This window comes from Ochotona princeps, chromosome 19, assembly GCF_030435755.1.
Source record: "Ochotona princeps isolate mOchPri1 chromosome 19, mOchPri1.hap1, whole genome shotgun sequence".
NCBI classification, from domain to species: Eukaryota; Metazoa; Chordata; class Mammalia; order Lagomorpha; family Ochotonidae; genus Ochotona; species Ochotona princeps.
Genome location: NC_080850.1, coordinates 36,991,710 through 37,015,190, shown reverse-complemented (window position 1 = coordinate 37,015,190; position 23,481 = coordinate 36,991,710). Strand labels below are relative to the sequence as shown.

General features: G+C 51.8%; 1 protein-coding gene across 3 annotated transcripts in view; it reads right to left on the bottom strand.

Moving 5' to 3' along the window:
- P4HA2 (prolyl 4-hydroxylase subunit alpha 2) overlaps positions 1-22,511 on the bottom strand; it is a 34,498-nt gene extending 11,987 nt beyond the window's left edge. For 2 of the 3 annotated variants that reach the window (XM_058677554.1, XM_058677553.1), the window contains exons 1-8: positions 22,373-22,511; positions 13,278-13,413; positions 12,556-12,652; positions 11,979-12,130; positions 9,051-9,188; positions 5,737-5,976; positions 4,064-4,257; positions 3,252-3,428 (exon numbers count right to left, since the gene is read on the bottom strand). In XM_058677554.1, the coding sequence (XP_058533537.1) occupies positions 3,252-3,428; positions 4,064-4,257; positions 5,737-5,976; positions 9,051-9,188; positions 11,979-12,130; positions 12,556-12,652; positions 13,278-13,359 (1,080 nt within the window). In that variant the 5' untranslated portion in view covers positions 13,360-13,413; positions 22,373-22,511. Of the gene's footprint in view, positions 1-3,251; positions 3,429-4,063; positions 4,258-5,736; positions 5,977-9,050; positions 9,189-11,978; positions 12,131-12,555; positions 12,653-13,277; positions 13,414-22,372 lie in introns of those variants that run through there. The other variant, XM_058677555.1, reaches the window with a different exon arrangement.
- Positions 22,512-23,481: the final 970 nt, after the last annotated feature.

The window sequence follows — 23,481 nt, the reverse complement described above, 5'->3', positions numbered from 1 at the left end:
TGACTCCGGAAGTTCCACCTCCCCTGAACCTCCTCCCAACTCCTTTGCTAAAAGCTTCAAACACCTCCTGCAGTATCTCCTCGCACTGGCTCCCCCTGCTGTGGGGAGTAAAGACAGAGGCAGTTTCACTTCTTTGGCATCTCATAAAATCAGATAAAATCAGGAGAGGACTGTACAAGTTGAAGTAAGAGAATTGTTACCCTGAAGTCACTCATCCTTGCTCCCCAAATACATCTGCTATTATACACACATGAATATGTATACACCCTTACATACCTCACCCTCTTTCCACAAACAAACTTAAAGATTCTCTCACAAGGGACCTGTTGCTCAGAGCCAGCACCAATGGCAAGGGTTCATGTGCTAGAGCTATGGGCCATCTTAAAGACCTCACGTAGCAGGTCTAAAGGCCCAAGTATTACCACTGCAATAGCACTTCCCTTTAATTTAAATAAATATCTGATGAGTACCAATAATGTGCCTGTCACAAGGCTTGGTGACTGAGTTGGTCCCTGTACCTACATAAATCCACCAAATGGGGAAAGCAGAAAAGTAGGCAGGTAATTGCAACACAGTCTAGGTGAGCTCCATGTCCTGTGGAGGCTAAGCTAAAGGATCAAGGACTACTTCCTAGAAGAGAGGATCATCTACTGAGATCTAAAGGGTAAGCAGGAGTTAGCCAAGTAAGGAAGCAACACAGTCACAGGGAAAGATGCAAAGGCCCAGCAATGACAGGCATCTGCTGAATGTGAATTAGAGGCTACGGGGAGAGGTAAGGCACCAGGCTGAGAAGGTAAAGAGATGAGCAGGGAAGTCTGGAAACAACCTGGGACCTATGAGCAATGGGGAGGGCTGCAAGCAGGGGACACAAGTCACTGCATCCATGAACACCTCATGCACGGATGACTAAGGGAGGTCCACAGTGAGGGGGCCATTAAGGAAGACGCAGTGAAGACCAGGGCAAAGGGCGATGGTGGCCCAGGACAGCGGGTACAGAGAGATTGAGACATTAAAGACAGATGAGAGGACAGTCAAAGGATGAGAGCGACCCACCTGGACATTGCACTGTTTCCACACATTCTGACAAGATGGCCAGCACACCCAGGACAGACAGCTTCCTTGAGCTCCTATCCACGAACACCAGCTCAGGCCACTCTGCTTCTACATCCCACTCCTCAACAACTGTTGCATGGCTAGACCCTACCCAACTATCTAAGGCTCAGTGTGGCTTGGCACCCACAAAGACATTCTGGCTAGCTGCACTACGCCCAGAAGGGACAGACAGGGCTATTTTGAAAGCAGGCTAGAGACCCAAAGCCAGCTGCCCAGCATTCCCCACAAGCCAAGTTAAGCTCATTGGCCCCACTTCAAAGCCAGTACAGCATCTGTCACGGCCTCCACAAAGCAGAGGTCAACTTATGATGGCCTAAGTGTTTCACTCACACATGGCTTCTATTCAAAGGCAAGGTCTCCCAATGCTCCCTCTCCTACTCTGCCACTCATTCATGTGCATGTGCACACAAAGACACACATACACACACAGGGAGAGAAATGTTCTCGACTGGAACTGAAAGATAGATAAGAAATCTCAGGAGATTCTGACATGAATGTGCCTCCCTCATTTGCAAACAAGGGAACACATTTTTGTCCTGGATGACTTGGGAACGGAGCCAGGGAGCAGAAAGCAGGGTCCTGGTCCTCGTTCTCCATACTACTGACTAAACCCCGTTGGCCACAACAGTGATATCCCAACAGCTGATTCAGAGCCCTGGATGTCCTAGTGCTGCAAGCCAAGTCTGTTCCAAGGTGAAGGGCAGGAGCCTCATCACGTGGCCCCACTGGCTACAACCATTCAACAGTAGGGAGAAGGGTGGGGAAATGGTAGCAGGTCTTTGAAAGACATCTGATGGGAGCAAAGCTTTTATGAACTAGAAATAAAATAATAATTTTGTAATATGATGCATAAACAAGAGCCAGTTGAATACTAAGCACCAAATACCAGTGGAATTTTCAGGAAGCTCAGGAATAGACTAGCATGCATACCATGAATGCTCTAGAAGTTATGAGTAGTTCAACAATGAAAGTAAAGGTACTATAAAGTATTAGGAAGGACAAGACAGAATCTTATTTATTTGCAGGTGATAACATTATCCTAGATCACCCAAGGAAACCAGCTAAAAACCAAAAAAGGAATGAGTTCAATCACTAGGGGTGACCTACACAAGTCTGCTTCCTATAGCAAACAGAAAACAGCAACACCATGTACTTGGCAGTCACAATATTAATACAAGTTAAAGTCTCAAAGCAGTTAAGAACTCAGTAAGCATTATTAATAATGAAGCATGTTTTTACATCAATAGTTTATCTTATAATAGTAAACTAATAGTCAATTAAATATAATGATGAAGAAACAAAGTTGCCATAGTATGAGAATTACCTAGGAATAAGCAAGAAATGTGTTAGTCCTGTTTGAACAAAACCTCAACAAATAAAAGGAAAGGAGAAGGCATTACAGTATAACAGGAAAAGCCACTGTCTGTGACACCAGCATCTCAGTGGGTGCTGATTTGAACCCCAGCTATACCCTTCCATTTAGGCTCCCTGCTAGTGCCAATATGCCTGAGAGAGCAGCAGAAGATGGCCCCAGAACCTGGATTCCTGCCACCCAGGTGGGAGACTGAGATGGAGTTCTAGGTTCCTGCCTTCAGGCTGGCCCAGCTCCAGATGCTATGGCTACTTGGGGAGTAAACCAACAGATGTTTTCTTTCTCTCTTTCTCTCTCTGTAACTCTACCTTTCAAGTAAACAAATCTGCTTTTACAAATATAAACAGAGTACAAGGAGAGGGCCCAGCATGTTCCTGGAAGAGAAGCCTTGATGCTGCACAGCCTCACGCTCAACTCCACCTCATCACCTCCGACAGCTGCTCCACAGGCCCAGCGTCCCTTCGTGGCTTGCTTCCTACACCCTGGCCCACACGCCAGTCCTCTAGCCAGGTGAAGCACCTTCCCCTGCAGCCTGCCTGTTCCCAGTACAACCTTCTCCTGCAGCTCCTGCCTGTCCATGCTGACTCCCATATTTCTTTTCTCACTGGGCCCCGAGTCCGCAGGCCAGCCTGGGATTATGGCTTCTCAATGCCTCTGTCACACACTCTTTCTGGATGCTGAGAAAGGCCAATGCACAACCCCTTGGTCCCCAGGGAGGAGGGAGAGGGCCTGACTTTCGGCGGCCCACAGACACAAAGATACCTACTTTGGGTTTCGCGATCTCCTTGATCCTCTCGATCTCCTCGTCAGACATGACATCGTAGTACCTGACAATGTGCGGGCTGTCCCACTCGTCCTCCTCCTTAAAGGGGGCGATGAGTAGCTCCGGCGCCCGGTTGCCATTGTGGTACCTACAGAAAAGCCTCTTCTGCCTCCGGGGGGTCTGGGGAACACAGAGCAGAGGCTCCTGAGTGGAGTGAATCCTGACCACAGCCCCAGCCTCGGCTCCCATGGCCAGCAGCCGCTCCCTCACACCCTGCCCAGGAAGGTCCCTCTGCTGGACCAGCATGGGATGACACTCACAAAGCACCCTTTCCTCCTTCTGCCACCCTGTCCTGACGCTGTGCACAGGGATTGGGATGGGGCAGGTGGAAGAGCCAGAAGGAGCTGAGCAGACATAATATGGAACAGGCGAGAGCCGGATGTATCATGAGCCTCTGTGGGTAGGCACTGGGAGTTCAGGCTCTCAATGGCTGCCAGTGCTGGGCACCAAGCTCCAGCACATGCCGTAGCCTTACTGAGAAACAGTGTCTCCACATGCACCATGACTCCACACCAAGCAAAGGCTGGCCGGGCTAGAGCAGGGAAGGGAGCTCAGCTGTAACTCAAAGGACCCAATCACTGCCTGGGCACCAGGGGAGACAGTCTCCTGTCCCACACTGCTGAGAACACCCACGCATCAGCCTCAGCAGATGCTAAGAAAAGCAACTATGGACAGAGGCACATCCTCCCCAGATCTGCCTGCCTACAGCCACAGCCAAGTCCCAGGCTGGCACTAGGAGCCCATACACATCTCACCAATTTGATGCCTTCTCCGCGACACAAGCTCTCGTACACATCCCTCTCGGGCAGGTAGTCCACAGGCCTCTCATAGATGCCTCCCTGGGTCACAACCACAGTTTCTGTCTGATTCAATAGAGACTTTTCCCTTTGTTCCTCCAACAACTGCTCAAAGTACCGCAGATTCCCTCCAGCTCGCTCATGGCTTGGATCTAGAAAAAGCAAAGAACAAGAAGGAAAAGGAAACCACAAACATCTGTTAGGTCATTTAGAGGAATTACCCCCTAAGCGGTTACTCTGCAGCAGCTCACTTGCACGCTCCACTCTGCCTTCTGCAGCACCTGACCAGTCTGTACTAGCTGAAATCAAAAGGCAACAGAGGTTCCCCCCACCCACCCTGGTCAGAGATGACAGGGCAACTTATCCTGCCACCAAGAGGCTTCAGGGACTCAGGACTAGGGAAGCGGTAGGGTCCTGCCTTCTGAAAATTGGCTGTGCTATTTACAGCTACTCCCCAGGGTGCAGCCATCGTCGGTGATTACAACATGCACTGGCCACAGCAGGACATGTGGAAGGCAGGATGAGACATCAGCTAGACAGCCACATGGGGTTGGCATTGGTACAGCAGGATAAGTCACCATTTTTGATGCTGGAGTACCAGTTTGAGTCCCAGCTGTCCCATTTTCAATCCAGCTCCCTGGCAATGCTCTTGGAAAAACATCAGATAATGACCCAATAGTTGGGGCCCCTGTGTTACCCATGTAGGAGGTTCAAATGGAGTTACTGTCTCCTGGGTTTAACTTGGCCCATCTGTTGTGACCAGCTGGGAAGTGACCCAGCAGATGGAAAATTTTTTTCTTTCTTTTTCTCTGTCACTTTGCCTTTCAAATGAATGAATCTTTAGACAAAACAAAACACCACAGGTAGGGATAATCTAACAACAGCATCCCATGAAGCAGGTGTGGAGTGGCAGGATTTCTGTGCCACTCCTGCTGGGTTAATAAAGTAGGACCCAAAGATGTGAAATGACTTAGATTAAGGCTCTTTAACATAAGAATTTAGATGTCCTGACTGCCTGTCCAACGTTCTTGAAGAAGCCACATAGTTCTCTTCACCCATCATCCCTGCAGGACACTTCTGCGTGTCCTTCTGCCCTCCTATGTTAGCTGACATCACACTCAGGAACACATGAACTGCAGAAGCCCAAGAAAGTCTATGCTGGGCTGTTTCCAGGTAACAGTAAGAGGTGGAGCATGTAGGTCTTAAGGCCACAGTGCCTAGGCCTGCTTCGGTGTAGCAGCAGACACAAAGCACCAATACTATGGCAAGTTTGACTATCAGACCTCTGGCCTCTGAAAGGTCCACATCCGACTGTCTGAGGTACAGTTTGCCTCTCGAGTGAAGATTCTATCCTGTGTGGTGACAGAGGCATCAGAGTCCTAGGTCTCTTCTTTTTAAATGGGAGCAAGCAGGGTCAGAGGTGCCAAGAGCCTAAGAGAGCACAGGCTAACTCCAGGATGAAGGTGGTCAAGGAGTTAGCTGGTAATTGGATCGGCATTAGTCAGTTACTGGCTGGCTGACAGGCCAAACAGACTCAGTACCAGGAACAGGATAAGATAGTATTGTCAGTAGAGTTCAATTCCTCTGCCAGTTCCCCATCTCCATCTTTCCTTCCGTTGCAATTCCCTTACCAAGTGACAGCAGGCGGCGGGTGAGCTCCAGGGCACGATGCAGGTCACCCAACTGGAAGACAGCATAGCTCAGGTAGTCCAGCACCTGAGACTTGGCTGTGGTGGCCTCCTCCCCAGCATCAAGCTGCTTCAGCACCTGCTCCATCCACAGCACTGTATGGTAATAGTCCCCTTCATTGTAGGCTGAGCGGCCCATGCTGAAGCAGTCATCTGCACTCAGCATGGCCTGGTATTTGGTTCCTGTGGCAACAGAAGTGGATGGTCATGCTCTAGAGCCTCTGGGATGAAGGAGATTCTCCCTTCAAGGAAAAGCCTGGGCCACTGGAAGGGAGGAATTATCCAAGCAGAAATCCTGCAGAGCTATTTGACCCCACATACCCTATTGATGTAGTGAGCAGACAGGATGGCCTTGCCCCAGGCTGGGGTTCATAGCAAATTTCCTAGCCTCACAAACTCCTTATCCACATCTTTGTAAGTGGGAAGGTCTCCTCTTAATGGGAGAATTCAGAGAGATATCAAGCCAGAAGTGGTGTTGAAGAGAGTGCAACTGTATTGTGAGCCACACAGGAGGAGATATCTAGTGGGCAGCTGGCCATATGGACCTAAAAGGCAGACTATGAGCTGAATATCAGAAAGAGAAGTAGACAGTAGTGAAAGCCATGGAAAATAATAGTCATCTGGAAGAACCTGAAAAAAGGGAGACGGTAGCTGAACCCAGAGCTCCAGGGCACACCTCACCAGAAAACAAGAGCACTGAGAACAGCCGTGGGGGGAAGTGGTAGTATGATGATGTAGAAGGAGGCCAAGAGCTGAGGCTACATGGTCCCAGGCAGCAGGGCCCTTGGTGAGTACCAGCTCTCCAGGTCTTATAGCTACACATCATCTACTGAAGGCTAAGCACTCGAGAGTGACCAGAAGGCAGGTGCCAATGAGGAATGGCAGTTACAGGGAGATGCCGAGTTCAGGGAGGACAATGTGTGTGTGTGTGATTCCCTCCGGGAATAACAAGTAAGCAGACTCCACAGAAGGCAGACAGCAAAGAGCTGCCTAACCGAAGCTGGGCCTCTGCCCAAACTCCCCACTGCAGGGGGTCAGCTGCCATCAAGACCAGGGTCTGGTTGCCCTTGGTGACTCCCTCATGCAAAGGGAAGCTGAGGAGAACAGACACAAGTTGTCCAGGAATTAGGGGTGGTCTGGGACTTCCTTTCTGTCTCTAAGGGCCTCTCCAGGGCTGCTTTGGCTCAGAAGGGAGTGAGCTGGACCTCTGGAGCTGGACAAAGCTGGGTCTGTGAGGGCCTCGCTGAGTGATGACAGGCTGCCTAGCCTCTTGGCAACTCAGTGCCCTTATCTGCAAGTAGAGATAATTCCGTCAACGTTAAAGAATTCATGCCAAGAATTCAGTGACATGACGTGTGACGAGGCTGCCTGTGACCCCAGGATGCTAATGAGTGGTGGCTATCATCAACATGTCTTACAGACACCAGGAATGGCACAAATGGCTCCCACACCATCCCCTGCAGAAGCCAACGTGAACCTCCGCTCCCTAGACTCTGACGCCTGAGTGCTGACAGGCAAGTAGACATGAAGCTGCCCAGCTGATCTGGAACCAATGAAGGGGCTAAGCTGGGATGCTGAGGGAAGTGGGTAAACAGATCAGGAAGACAGCAAGACCTCAAAGCTCCCACATGGGAGAAGTATGGGTTTGGTCATGAAAGTCGCCCAATGCAACAGGACTCATGTGAACATACATATACTGAGGGCCGTATGGAAGACAGTCTTAGGGAGCAAGTGGGAGGAGGGAGACAAGTCAGTCTTGAATTTCAGTAATCCAGTGAGAAAGCAATGGCTGTGAAGCTGGAGTCAGGGGGCAAGCACAGAAATCATCAGGGTACACAATCCATAGGCCTTGCACTCTGGCTGAAGACACAGGTGAATAAAGGTGCTTTTGGCTAAGGCAAGGGGTGAGAAGGGAAAGAGTAGAGTTCAAAGGAGAAACAAAGACTTGAGTTAGGCCACATAAAGTTTAGGCATCTGTGAATATCCATACAGCGAATGCACCACACACATTTGTCTACACTGGCTGGAAGCTTAGGAGACAGGTGTGGGCAGGAAACACAGTGCTGGACATCATCTACATATACACATGGAAACAGCTGCACTCTCCTGGGGGAGCCGCTTAGGGAAACTATGAGGCAGAGGTCGAGTTCTGGAGAATGACTCCCAGACATTCATGGGTCTATTAACTGAGCGTGAAAGCTCAATGCAGCGACGTGGTTCCCATAAACCTAGCTCACACCCACAGGTCAGACAGACCTTGAGAGGTGCCCTGGACTGTGTTCTTTCTGTATACATTGCCTGGTTTGGTCCGAGGCCTAAGGCAAGAATAACAAATGCATACTCCTCCTGCTGACTCAGACTCTTCCATACTAAGACCCTGCACCTTGCCCAGCCAGCAATTACTTCTTTCCTACACCCTGGGTACACTGCTATTTCTCCTCTAAGGCCTCCACAAGTAACATGGCTTCTATGGTCTAAAGAGGTCTTACTGAATCCCTGGATTTACTGTTCTGGAACAGGTCCCAAATCTAAGTCATGTTCTTATTATACACTGACATTGGGATGGTCAGTGCGAAAGAGGCCAGTTTCAAAAGACAGAGAGACACTAGCTGATGGACCAATCAGATAGACCAAAACACAGGCAACAGAGACCAGGATCACTCCAAAATTTTAAGGAGGGGAGAATAACAGGCAGAACATGGCAATTCAATGTGTTGTGAGCTGCTGAAAACTGAAGAATGTCATGGCCAAAACTCAACTATTGGCATTACTGCCCAGGTCGGCTGGTGACCTCGCAAGGCAGGATCCAGGGAAGAGACCAGAGGCTGTGGGTTCAGGAGCAAACAGGAACCAGGGAAGTGGGGTAAGAGTGTGGATTACTCACCTCAGCAGCCCCAACAGGAAGAACCAACAGCAGAGACTCACAAGAGCCTTGGATGCAGAGGAAGGCTTGCAAGAGAACAGGAAGAAGTGTGGGAGAACTTTGCAGTGCTCTGGGGCACAGACTGGCGGGTGAGGGGTTGGGGGGAGCTCCTGAGCAGCAGCCCCTGCTTTCTTGAGTCACCAGAGGCTAACACATGGAGGAAGACGGCCATTACAGGAGGCTGCCACTGGCACCAACTGGGGACCAAGAGAAGATCACCACCAGTGGGGACACTGCCACCTAAGTGGGAAGAAACCAGAGGCGGGTATGCCTCAAACCCACCCTGTTATTGCAAAGACATATACAGGGCAGGGAAAACCTGTGAGAAGGTTACCTGGCAGCTCCCCTCTGGAAATTGTAGCCGTGTCCAGCTTGTAGGTGTCTTGCAGTCTCATCAGGGCTTTGGCGGCCCCCGTCTCATCCTCATCAGTGGGGAAGAACTGCCGCTGCATTGAGAGGTTGGCAATGAAACCTTTGGAACAGAGCAGGACCGAGAGGTGACCCTTGATTCAGGGGCAGAATTCCACCGGGGACCAGACAGCAGCCGCTACCAGGCCTCTGTCTATCAAATCTCCTAGCCTCTTCCCTCAAAGGCTTCTACCCCTTCCTCCAGGAAGTCTTCCATGATGGCTCCAGCCACAGGGACTTCTCTGCTACCCTTCACCTGTGTGCTCATTTGGAAATGGACAGAACGCCACCCCTACTGGCTAACATCTGGGAGTCTTGGGGTCTTGAGTCCACAGTGCTGGCTAGACTTAAGAGACACAGAGGACAGAGAGGTGATCTGGAAGGAGCATAGGGGTTCTGGGAAGGACCTGACAACTAGTGGGAAATGAACCCCACAGAAAATCTTGATCAAGGTTGGAAGTCTGATCATCACCTCTCAGGTTGAAGAACCAGAGACAACGGTAGTCGCAGCAGCCAGCTGCTCACTCACTACTGACCACCAGCTTTCATCACAGAGTAAGAGAGGACAAGAACAGTCATGGAGGCATTCGGTCCTACCCTACTCATCAGATTACTGGCTGAGAACTCATCCAGCCAAGCTAAGCACTAGAAGGGAATGTACCAGCTGGGCATCACTCCATGCGAGACTACCTCGAGTTCTTCTCTGTAGGCTACTCTCACCATTCAGATCTGTGAGGGGCTCGGGTCATGAACTCAAGACCACAATCGGGGCCTCGAAGAGCTCCTGACCTTACAAGGACCCACAGGGACCTTTTCAGGGACTCCAGACCTTAGCTGCACAGAATACACTTCCTACAATCTCAGGACTTCAGGTGGGAGCCTGGCCCTCTCACCATCCTGATTCAGGTCAAGCAAGTCTGCCCAGGAGCTAAGAATTCACAGAGGAGTTCCAAAGCCATTCCTTCCCAGTCTCTCCCAAGGGCAGCAGCAGGCACGCCACCGACTCTCATGAATTTGGGCTCAAGCACTCACTTCTAGCCAAGCCCGGGGACTCAGGACCAAAAAGCTATAATCTTGTCTTCCTCACAGCAGCAGGGAGGACCCTAGAGTTTAGAATCAGGAGAGAGAAAATCTGCCACAGTACACTGTTACTTCAGGGGCAAGAACGCATGAAGTTGAAAACAACATACTGCTCTCTGGGCCTGGCCTAGCTCCTTCCAGATAATTCTAAGGCTTCTTCAACAAACCAGATGTTGGCGGGGGTGGGGGAGGAGGACTGGGGAGAACAAGATCAGAGAGTGGAGGCCGGCTGAGCAGGCAAAGTCTCCTGTAGTGCAGCAGAACAGCGTGTTCTGAGCCACAGGCCCAAGCTGGGCGGTGGGGGTCTGGGAAAGGCAGCCATGGTTTCTGGAGGCAGTGAGCTCACTGGGCACCGCTCCAGGCTGGCTGAGCTCACCAATCCCTCCCCGGAGGCCACCCTGCCCCCAGCCAAGCCCAGCCCAGCCCAGTCTGGCTGCATGGGCCGAAATGTCTCAGCCAGAGACAGCCCGTCTGAAGTACATCAGCACTCCCTGTTCAGGGAAGGAGAGATCGTGAGTCTAGGGCTCTGAACCTAGGGCTGGGAGTCAGGAGAGCCCACTCCCAGGCCCAGCCTGCCCTCTCCTTGTGTGGACAAGAGGAAAAAGTTAGAGTGCAGAAGATAAGATCACAGTAAAACACCAACCACAGTTAAAAACTTTCAAAAATTCATTCTGACCATTAAAAACCACTTCTAGGAATTCAGCCTAAAGACTCAGAGGCAGGCACAAAGATGTATACCAAAAGACCACTAACTTCAAAACAATCCATGCGTGACGGTTTGAGCAGCATCATAGGATGTCAGTATGACAGACTAGCAGTCATGACTTAAGACCATTAATGGCAGAGGCTGGAAAATTCAGGATTCAAATATATGCTTATGTCACAACTTTATTTCAGAAGGACTGGAACACAAATGAACTTTAATGATGCCTAAGCTTCCCAGCTTATGGAGCACTCCCCCACCCAGGTGGCTAAACTCACTTCATTCATTTGTCCCTCTCAGCAATCACATTTGCATCCCCTAGTATATGTGCACAGAAGCTTTTTCAAGTGTATATGCACATGCAGAAAGACTTTCATCATAGTAGCATTTATCACCATGCAATTAAATTAAGAATGGCAATATTCTAAGCTGACTGTTTTCATGGTTTCCAAATTTTCTATTAAAGCATATACTACTGAGGCCAGCACTATGGTGAGTGGATTAAGCCTGTGGTGCCAGCATCCCATATAGGCATTAGTTCAAGTCCCTGATGCTCCACTTCCAACCCAGCTCCCTACTAATGTACCTGGGAAAGCAGCGAAGGATGGCCTAAGTGCTTGGGCCCATGCACCCATGTGGGAGACCTGGAAAAAGCTCTTGACTCCTGGCTTCAGACCAGAGCAGCCCAGTTCTGGCCATTGAGACATCTGGGGAATGAACCACTGGATGGAAGATATTTCTCTGTCACTCTTTCAAATAAGTATAACATCTTTTTTAAGGAAGAACACATATTAGTCAAATGTAATTTTTAAAAATCTCATTACTTGATAAAAGGGAGAAATAAAAACACACTGAAAAACAATTATTATTGAACAGGAAGAAACAAGGACAGTCAACTGCCAGGTCTCCACAGGGAATGCAATGAAAGAATGGACTGATGGGTCCACAGTGGAAGATGCTTCTGCTTCCAACTCAAATACACACAGAACCCCAAGGCAGGCTTAGACACAGCCACCCAGGCACAACCCCACAAACACAGGGTTGACAAAAACCTGCTTGATCATTCCTCACCTGCACCTGGGTCTTGCAGTACAAGGTCCTCTAGCGCAGGCCAGTCTGAGTTCAGGCGCTTCATCAATTTGTAGGCATTCACAGGATGCGCCAGGTAGCCCTCAGGGTCAGCAGCTGACTTGCTGGTCAGGGCTTCCATCTTGCTGGCCCAGCTGTGGAACGGAGGAAAGGGAGCATTATCACTGCCATCTACACAGGTCCTGATCTGTGGTAACTTCTCTTGTGAGAGCCAGGACCCTTCTCATCCAGAAATAATAAAAAAATACATAAATATAGATACCCCCCAGACACACACATACACACACACACACACACACACACACATACATGCACACAGTCTAGTTCTGGCTCCTTAACCTAGGTAAGAGCCAGGAATTTAAATGTGAATTTTTTTTTTTAAGTCTTAAACTGAAGGGGGGCAGGGAGCGATCCTTAGCTTGTGTGTTTAGTTCCTTTCGAGTTTCGGCATGAGTTACTTCCAGGCCTGCCCCATGTCACCCTCTCAAGTGAATCCCTTAAAGACTCCTGAACAGTGTCCTGGGAGGAGAGTGGCCAGCTCAGGGTAGGTGTGGTGCACCTCTTAATCTTGGAAAGCTTGTCTTCCTCCGCAAGAATGTACTCCTTCAGAGCCTGCACCAGGTCTTTCTCAGCGTAGATCAAGTCAGTCATATGCCCTGCGGGGGAGGGAAACAGATTAGTGAGAACTGGAGAAGAGAACACCCTCACAGATATGTTTCTGGGCCAAGGACATGTTACCTCTCTTTGGGTCATGGGAACCTGGGCTTAAAAGGCACCTAGGAAAAAAAAAAAGGAATCTAGGCGCTCACAGGTCCTAGCCCCTAACTTTAGAAAGAGAGAGGTAGAGACAATATATGGGTAAATGCACTAGCAGCAAATCAACGAAGACATTCCAAAATTCATTCTCCCACTGTTAGTCAGCTGGCTAGTACCTGGGAAACGGGCATCCCAGGGGCTCTGAAACTTCAGGTGAGAGAGGGCTGGAGTGTTCACTCAGAACCACTAGTCCAGGGCAAAATGGATAAAGACCAGAGGAACCAAGTAGCCAGTACAAGTCAGGCAGGAGGGTCCAACTTAGACATTTGGCCCCCAGAATACCCAAATTATCAGGAGCTGAGGTGGTGATGGAGTTTATGGGTGTGAGGGAGAAGAACAGCTCCTCATGCTCCATTCTCTCCAGAAATGATCACAGGCAGGGGTGACATCAATCCACTTCAACGAGAAAGGTCTCAGGCAGGGCCAGGGACTGATCAGGCAGATGACAAGCCTGTTGGTACCTACCAATAGAGGTGAAGAATTCAGCCCACGTGCAGTTCAGGACAGCAAACCAGGCCATCAGCAATGTGGACACCCAGGGTTTCATGGTCACCAAAAGTGGGGTACCAGCAGGACATTCAGTGAGTGAGAATCACTTGATCTACGCAGTGGAAAAGACAGCAGCTTCTCAGGGGAGGAGACACACATATAAGTACATACACATACACACCCCCAGACCCATCTCAATCCTGGCCTGCCTCACACAAGCTATAAAAGTTATTTAGAAGCACTAGTCACAAGAGCAGAAGGCGTGGACCTGTAACGCATGCTCAGTTCTGGCCCTCCTCTGAAATCATATGCTTAGGGAGAGACTCCATGTTCTCTGCTCCTGCTAAGTACCTACAGCATGAGAAAACTGAACTTTCTGGTTACCATCAGCTAGAAATTCTGGCCCATCTGTTCTCACTTCCAGGCTACTAGTCACTTCCTAACTTAACTCTTGACATATGCACCAGGAGCTGGGGACCCAGTTCCTGCTTATAGGAGGGAAGCCCAGGAGTAGCTAGCAACACACTCTGGGAGTCCCAGCTCAAGCAGAGGTTAACAGCAAATGACCAAGCAGAAGAGAAATAAAATTGGTCCCTGCTAGTCAACACCAGCAACAAAGATGGCAATGGGGACACCACACCAGGACAGACAACAAGATTCTTCCTGCCTTGAGGCCCGTGGGCAGACACTGTCCTCGCTGGCCAGACACTGTGTGTTCTCAAATATTTACTGAAGAAGCACAGTGGCCAGGCACTGAGCTAGGCACCTGAGATACAAAAAACGAATGAGCCAGAACCTCAGGCAAGGCTGCACCTGGAGAAGAGGTCAGCAGCTGTGTTCTCAAGAGCCCAGAGATGGCCAGACACAGCTCTGAGGGCAGCAGACACAGCCTGGGGCAGGCCTCACTGGCAGTGGACCTAAGTACACAACAGGAGCTACAGCCGAGTGGCCCAGAACGTGCCAGAGGACCAGTACCCATCCGGGTCCCAGCTCAGTCAGCCCTCCCTCTTCCTGCTCCACCCCGGTCAAGTCGCACTCGGGTGCTAAAGTGGAAATTTACTTGGAGGAAACAAGGAAAATAAAGGATATACAAATGCTTCCCCAAAATACCAGTCTGGCTCGACAGAATTCCAAGCCTGAGCTCCTAATGAATGCCCATTCATCAGTTTCTGACTGCCTTGGTACTCTGGACCCAGGGTCACTCCCACTATATCCCACCCATTCAGAAGAAACGCTAAGCCACTGTGGCTCCACGTTGGACTCTGGGGCAGCCGACCACAACCCCACCCTCAAATGAGCTCTTCCGTGAGCAAGAGAAGAGAGTAAATGAATAGTCTGTAGTGCCACGTGTCACGCCACTGCCACAAGGCTACAGCGCCAACAGCACGCCTGTCACAAGCCAGGGACTGCAGACCAGAGACACACAGGACAACTATCTTCTAAGCCAAACCTGCTGCGAGCTGGGGAATACAAAACTAAGGGGGTCATTATGGAGTTAGGGTAACACAGGAAAGAAAATCATTACAAGAAGGAAGGCAAAACTGGGCCCAGGCCCTCCCTGCTCTGGACAGAGGCCTGCTCTCAAGCTTCACCACACCAGCTTCTCCAAGATTCCAGAAAGCCTCTAATCCTGGTTCCATGGTCCATTTCATGAAAGGGGTAGGTGTCTGTCTTCTGTGTGCTCACAGACTGGACAGCTCAGCACAGCACCTATACGTGTGTAGGGAGGGGAACAGGAAAATTGCAGAACCTGTGGACAGTCAGGGACCAGCTAACTGCTCTCAGAGCTTGCGTGCTGGGAGGACAGGCTGGTCCCAGGACGACCCCTCGGATGTCACCATTTACGGCCGGACGCTTCCTCTGAGAGCAGCTGGGCAGTCCAGCGGAGCAGCTCCTGCATTCTTTGGAGTTACCCTGCTGTTAACAGCCACAGCCATACCTCACAAGACTCAGGAGAAAGCAGCCAGGTTTCTTCATTACATGAACACCAGCTGTCATTTCTCTGGAATGTGCTGTCTGGCTTAGACAGAGTGCATCCACAAATCCCATCTGCAAGCAAAGCCCCAAACAATCACGGATGGCCTTTGGGAAATAACTTGCCCAGGGCTACACAGGCCTGCTGTGGTGGGAGAGGGGGATGGTGAATCTGTTAGCCCAGAAAGCTGGGTCCCCCAAAAGCTGCTTCCAGACTGCCATCCTAGGAGCGGCACCACAGAGCACCACATCATTCCTGCAGATCCTCGGTCCCTGAACTCAAAAGGCCCTGAACCCAAAAAGCTCACCTAATTAAGGGCAAGGGCAAGAGGCAGCACCCAAGAGGGACTGCACCACACGGTGTGGGAATGGCCAATCCCATTCTATCTCACATCTACACCCAGAAGAGCTGGAGAGTGGTGGCTGCCCAGGGCCCCCACCAAGCAAGCATCCAGTGCTGCCAAAAGCCCTCTCAGGTACAACCTCAGAATGCCATGCAGAATAGGCCTGGAGAGCTTTTTTTTTCTTTTTTCTGAAACAAGAAGTGGCACCAAGCCCAAGAAGAAAATCTGTACTGAGTTTTATCCCAGGTACAACCCCAGAGCTTAGAAGACATCAGACCCCCAACCCAGACCAGGAAACAGCAACAGAAGGCTTTACGTCTCTCCCCGAAACAACAGACTGTTATAAAGTACACAGAAATGAATACAGTATGGATAAAAAGGTCTTCAAAAGTTCAAGGAGAAAGTATACCATGAGATAGTTATGCATAAATCTCAAAATTCCTCTGAGACATAATCAACTTCTCTTTTAATTCTGCCTCCCATAAAGTTTTTGAAGTACCCTGATATATCACAAAGTAACCAGAGTAGATCCCAAACAACACGTACTCTCGATTCCACTTTAGTAAAGAAAAGTCATGATTGTGTACATATGTAAGAAGACAGGCACACAGCTACTTACATCTTGGTGAAGTAATTTTATTTTCCTTTTTTGTACTTGCTTTTCTGATCTTTCCACCAAGTTCTACAGCAATCTAACATGTTTAAAATGTAAGAGAAACAAAGGGGGCCCTTCTCAAGTAGATTCCAAAGGGGCTTTGCAGCCCCGGTCAGGACCCCCGTGGGAGGACCTGTAGAGCCTGCCAAACCCCGGCGACAGTGATTCACCCACCGGGCGGCAGCAACTCCAAGACATACAACCAGAGGTCCCACCAAGCATGCTCTCTGGAAAGGACACTGACAGCCTGGCCAAATGGCTACAAAAAGATGTTTCCAGCTGCAAGCAAGTGCTGTCCTTAGCTTCTCCCCTTACCTCACCAGGCAGGAGCCTCTGCCAAGCTCGTTCTTCAATCCAAACACAACAGGTCGAGTTTTACCAATGTATTTAATAACCCAGATACAGAACATGGGTGTACTGAGAACAACTGAGTCTCCCTTGGCACTCAACAAGAGTCTGCCTTTGGGGTGGCTGGTGCTGGGGGATGGAGGCAAATCCTGCCAGAATTAAGACTCCTGGCCTGCTCCTCCCAAGCCTCTCCTACCCACCAGCCCTGCCTCCTAGTGCTGTGGCCAGCTCCACAACAGCAGAGCTGAGAGGTCGTGTGGCTCAACCTAGAAGTGGTACAGGGGCCCCAGCAGGCTCCACCATCACAGTACATGGATGTCCATTCAGGGCCACAGGCAACTGCCACGGGTACTTCAGGCAAGTATGAAAGGCTCCCTCCTCTCTTTCCCTGATGCCACGCTTCAGCCTTCACTCTGGTGCGGGCCACCTCCAACCACAGTCCTCCACGGCCATGCTGGTCCCCACTCACACTGCCTTCTGCCCATCTCCCAGCCTCCCCTTCCCCAGTCCTGCTCTACAAAGCACAGGATGGCTGCAGGCAGCCCCTCTCTGGGTTGCCTGCTGCCATCAGGATAAAGTCGTGACTCCTGAGGTCACAAAGTCCTTTGGACTCTGGTGTGACCCAGCTTTGCTACTCTCTCCAGCCCAGGTCTCACCGTTCCAGCTTTTGTTTTTCCACTTGATGTAAAAAAAAGAAAAAAAAAATTCCCCCTCACCAAGAAGCGAATGAAATCTAGACGTGATGACCTCCACTTCCCCAATCAGGAACCATCAAACCAGTCTCCTGCTTCAGGGATGACACAACTAAGTGGCACAGAAGCCTGTGGAAATCAACATGCAAAAGCCACTGTCTCATTCTTGGCAACACTGTGGCAGCCTGGGTGAGAACCGTGAGGACACAGTCTGAATGCCAACGTGGGGCATGGGCCTGACTGCCACCTGGAATTCACCCGTCTCCGGGACCCTACCCCTCCCAGCTCAGCGAGGAGACCGTGCAAGCTCCACCCACTACTTCTGGACTCCCAAGAAGTACCTCCCTAGCCTCTCCAGTGGCCAGAGAACGACACCACTGAGGAGCGGGTGGAGGAAGAGTTTAGCTCCTCATGAGGCAAGTCCAGCCAGTGAAGGATGGAAGACAGAGGAGGCAAGAGGACAACTTCTTTTTCTGGGCTGCCCACAATGCACTGCTCTGAAGCATGGAGTTTCCACAGCAACAGCACAACATGGTCCCGCAAGGCTGGGCACCAGGGCCTCCTGCACAGACAGGTCAGCTTGATAACACTCCACCCTCTGTCTGCCTCTCATTCTCCTATACCTCACTTCTCTTTTACCTCACCCTGGCTGTCCTGCAATTACACTTTCCCATGAAGCATCAAACACTTATGTTCTGCCTCAGGCTCTGCTTCCTGCTAAGATACCCACAATTGATTTTTCCAAGCAGCTTTCATTTCTACCATCTAATTCTCAGCAAAGCCTTGTAAGTTGGATCACTACCTCTATGTCAGATGTAGTCAGTCCTTCCTCATCCATCGGGCATGTTCCAAAGCACCTAGAGGAGGCCTAAAACCACGGACAGTGCCACATCCTACACATACCATGTTTTATCCTGTTTGTACATACTTATGATAAAATCTAATTTGTGAGGCACACAGTAAAAGATGAGAAACAGAATTCATTTAATGAGAACAATTATAATAATATGTTGTAATAAAAGTACCAGCATCACTATTTGTGTACTTTGGGGCCATGATGAAGTCAAATAAGATTCACTTGAACACAAAGTACCACAATACCATGGCAGTGGAATCTGATGACAGAAACAGTGTGAAGTGTTTACAGCATGCATACGCTGCAGGTGACTCACGACCTGGAAGATGGCACAAGACGGCATCACATTCCCTAGAACACCAAACCATCTAAAACACCTATATCCGTTCTTTCTGGAACTTCCTGAATGTATGTATCTGGAACTGCAGACAGTGAAATCCCAGAGAAGAGGGGCACTGTGTAGGTAGATACAGAAAAGGGAAAAAGGAGGCTGGGTGAGTTTTCTGCACACCTGACAACAAATCAAGAGCAGGACCAAAACTCAGACCCACAAACACCCAGTAATATCTGTCACCTATCACACATGGGCCTTCCAAATGGGGGAGTCACACATGGCACTAGAAGAGCGTGCCTGCCCAGGTTAACAACCTCACCATGGGTTAACTTAGAGATTACAGTGACTTCTTTGCTTGCATTCTAACAGAGGGAAGGGGGCACACTGGACCCAGAAAACATCACCACGGTCTTCTGGGCTCTGAAAGACACTTGCTCCCACCCTGGCATCACAGCACTCAACACCAGCCAATCTGCCCAGCTCAGAGCAAGGCAATGCAACCAAACTGACAGGCGCACCCACCCTGTATTCAGAAAGATTCAGAGCTAAATTCAAGATCCAACTTCACCTCCAGGTTTTGTTTTGTCACCTTCTCTAATGGAGATAATTGCTGTACAGTCTGAATGAGAGTAAAAGGTGTGAACAGGTAGCATGGCACCAGGCACAATGTATGTCTAGCCATCAGTGCTCAAGGCAGCAGCAGAGTAGTGTTCCTAAGCTGGCCAGTTGCCCACCCCAAGTCAGTAATTCCTGGGTAAGGAACAAGTTCCATAGGAACAAACAGTACAGATGCAAGCACCAAGAATAAAGCAGAAATTGGACAACCTCCGTGTCCCAGGAGACACGAAGCATTTAATTCCAGAGGCAAGTTAGGTGCTATACAGCACAGATTGTCAGATAACCCTGGAAGTGGCCAATCACCCTAAAGTCCACCAAGAAAGTCTTCTTGCAAAAGGCAGGGGACTGGGCCAACATTCTGGAGTCTCAGGTATTTCTGTGCCTCTGACCTGCTGCCGTTCCAGGCTCCTACAAGTACTGGGCCCTGGCTCTGCCTCAGTCTGGTCCACAGGAGTGCCAGGTACAGCGAAGGATCTACCAAGCACCTCCTGAGAGGTCTGGAGCAGGTGCCAGCCTGTGACCAGGCTCAGACAGGGCCTGTCCGAGCTGGAGCACACACATCCAAGCACTTAATCCTCAGCCCTGCAACAACATCAAGCCAACAAAAGCTCTTTGCGTGGGCTCCAGCATGGCTACTCCAGACTCTTCATTCCTCTCTGCTCTTTTTAAAAATTTTATTTTGAAAGTCAGAGCTACAGAGATTGAGAGACAGGAATCTTCCATCACCTGGTTTATTCCCTAGATGCTACAATGGCCAGCACTGGGCCAGCATTGGGCCAGGCTGAAGCCAGGAGCTCCTTCAGGGTTTCCCATGTGGGTGGCAGAGGCCTGGGTACTTGGGTTATCATGTGCTGCTTTCCCAGGCCATTAGCATGGAGGAGGACCAAAAGTGGAACAACTGGGACACAACTATAACAGCTTCATACACCATGCCACAACACCAGCCCCTCTCTGCTCTGAGAATAAAACTGTCTATCCCTTACCCTATGTCCCAACACAAAAACCACAACCCACAGGACTTAGCCCTTTTCACTCCGAGAGGCTGGGATCCCACTTTAGGGCACTTCAAAAGGACAAACTGCCAGAATGGAGTAACTTTCTGTACACTTAGCTCTCACTCCAGCACTCTGCTAGGATTGTGTGTGCCTGCATCCCAGCATTTCCTGCCAATCTCCATCTGTATAAGATTAAAATCTTGACAGATCCTGGGAACCAGGGACACACCCTCTGGGCCTCAGCACACTATCAGCCAGCGTGGCCACAAATCAGCCAAGGCCTCGCAGGCTTCCTCAGACCCCTCCCAAGGACGTGAGAGGACAGAAACCAAAAGGGAGGCTTTGCCAGGAAATGAGAAGACCCTAAGTGCCCCAATCCACTCATTCCTCAGAGCTGCACCTATGCAGTCCCTTGCTTTGATGGGCACCCACATGCTGGGCTCCTCCCCTGGCACGCAGCCACCTGGATAAAACTATAATCTCAGATTATGAGTGTCCCTCGGGCAAGAATCCACCTCCCCTACGTACTCCCTCATTCCAGCGCCAGACACCCTCTAGGCAGGAATGAACAGTGCTCAGCCATGGCCAGACTAAGCCAATGGTGAAGCAAGCACTTGCTCAGGCACCCCACTGCAGAGCCTGTGACAGGATGGCAGGGCCTATCACAAATCAGACAACACTCCAGTTTAGCTATCACTGGGTGTGCCTGGTGGGCCCTCCGAGGATGAGGGTGACCCTTGAGGACAGCACCTTTAACAGCAGGCCCCCAGGCAACTCACCCCATCCTCACTACATGACTTCAATGGCGGGGCCACAATGGACATGCCCAGCCATGTGAGAACAGGACAAGTTCAGGAGAAGAATGCAAAGCTCACTCAGCCCACAAAGGGGGAGAAATCAATAGTCTGACGCCGGAGAAGCAAGAGCCAGCATCCAGGTCAACTGTGGGGCCAGCTGAACCCCAAGTCAAAGGAAATCCTGGTTCCCTGAACACAGAATAGAACCAGGGACCCTGCTGCCTCCGATGGGATACTGGCTGACAAGCAGCAGCCAGCAGAACACCCTGGCAATTAGTGGGTGGACAAGGGTCTCTGCCAAATTGGGCCACTTACAGAGTGACGCTCCCCACTTTTTGCTCTTAGGGCTGTGATTTCCCTGGCAAGGGCCAGGCCTGTCAGGCTCCTGGTGACCTGCATCGAGAAGCCCAAGTGTCACTGGAAAGTCAAAGACAACAGTCTCCACTGTACTACTTCAGGGTACCTTCAGGGTATCCAACCGGAGCACAGCGCCCAGGGACCCCCTCAGATGCAGTATCTGAGGAAGGAAGGGTTCCAAGCAATCGCCCCTTCTGGCTCTTGTGGACAAGATCCTGAGCAGGAAGCCCCTGAAGTGCCCCTTCCCCATCTCCTCACTTCCACTAGAGTGCAACCAAGGACTGAGACCACCCAGGTTGGCTCCCATTCAGAAGGGTTGCTGATCTGTCAAGGCTACCCCCCCAATCCTTCTGCAGCTCACAAGCCACCTCCCCCAGGAAGCCCTCCAGTTTGACACACCCAGTCTTCCCCCACAACCTGTGCTCCCTGCGCTCCCTGCAGAATGGCACGCACCACTTGGCTCTACATCTGCATTTGCCCATCTTCCAGTCCTCAGCCCTACTGGGACGAGCAACTTCTGGCAGTTTCTGGCACACAGAAGCCTCCTTCGCTGAATTAGTTAACCAATTACCACAAGTCTCCGGGCAGTGAAGACAAGGCACGCGGGACGCAAAAGGTTGGCTGGAGGGGAGATCCAATGCCCTGACCCAGCAGCTTATCCAAGGACACCAGGGACTCTCGCAGCCTCTCCTCAGAAGAAGCTCACGTCAAGCCACCCCCCAGGGACAGGCGGACGTGCCCGGGCTGCCCCCTGCTTCCCTCGCTCCCGCCTCCAACTGCGGAGGCCGATGGGGTCAGGCCGGCCCCTCCCCGGGAGCCTGACATGGCCCCACCCGGCCCGACCGGCAGGAAGGACGCGGCTAACCCCGCCGCCCAAGAAGTCGGGAAAGGGCCGCGGGCGGGACAGGAACCCAGGGTGCGCGGAGCCGGGCGAAGGGCGCAGGGCTGTGCCTCGGACCTCGCTGCGGATGGCGGGTGGCGCCGGCCCCTGACTCCGGCCCGCCCCCTACGAGGGTGGGTGGGGGGCAAAATGCACCCCAGAAACGCCGGCTCGCCCGGTCCCCGCCACTGGCCTGGCTGCCCAGCAGGCGGCTCGCTCACCTGGACACGCGCCGCTCCCGGCGTTTCCAGAAGCTCCTGCGGCGGCGCCCGGCCCGCTCGGCGCCTCCCCCTCTGGGGCTCCACCTCCCGCCGGGGCCGGCTCCGCCCGCTTGAGCCGCTGCCACGTCCCCACCTCCCGCCCTCGCGGGCCCCGCCGCTCCCGAGCTGGCGCGGGGGTCGTCGCCACCGCCGGGAAGGCCGGGCCGCGGGGCGGCGCGCGGGGCGGGGCGCGGCGGCCTCAGGCGGGCGAGCTGGAGCCGGCGGCGCGCGCCCTTCATGCCGCCCGCCGCGCGCCGCACGTACACCGCGCCCGCCGGCCCTCCTCAGGGGCGCCCACCTGTGGGACGCGGCCGGCCCCTGAAACCTGGAGAGGGCGGCATCCTCAGCCCAGCCCGGCGCCGCGAGGGCGTCTCTAGTTGTCCGCTTGCTCCCCTCAGCTCACGCCCATTTCCTCGGCGGGACCCCTGCCGGGTACATGGGCCCCTTCCCCACCACCACCAGCAGGTTCCAGGGGACCAGGATGACCCGGGCTAGGGTCAGACTTGTAGAGAAAGAAGATCAGGAGAGGGGCACAGGGATTGACACCGCCCCGGGCTGAGGCTGAGACACTGCTGAGTGGGCCTGGGCCTCAACAACCGGCAGCAGACCTTTGCTTAGCCCAAACCCTCTCCCGACGCCTGGTCCAGCCCGTGCAGGCTGGGCAGGAGCTGAAGGCAGCGATGCCGCGAACCTCCGCAGGCCCTGGCGGCCAGACCCGTTCCCACGCCTGCTCGGTGAATCTGCCTCCTCATGAATGAGGGGAAACCCGGTCTGAGAATCTCATCAGGGAGCCGAGCCCAGACCCAGCGTGGATATTCCCCATGGCACAGTTGGGCAGGCAGAAATATACACCACACACAGGGAACAGCTGCCTTTCCTGCCTGCACCAGCGGCGTGCCACAGCTAACACCCAGCCTCCTGGTGTCTGCCCTGACCTGGGAGGCACAGAAGTTGCCCCCAGGCTGCCCAGCCCCTTCCCCTTCTCAGGAGCTGGCCCTAGCGCTGGCTCTTTCCTGTGAGCCTACAGGTTCCCTGGGGTGGAAAGCAACCCTCCTCTGACCCACCAAGCC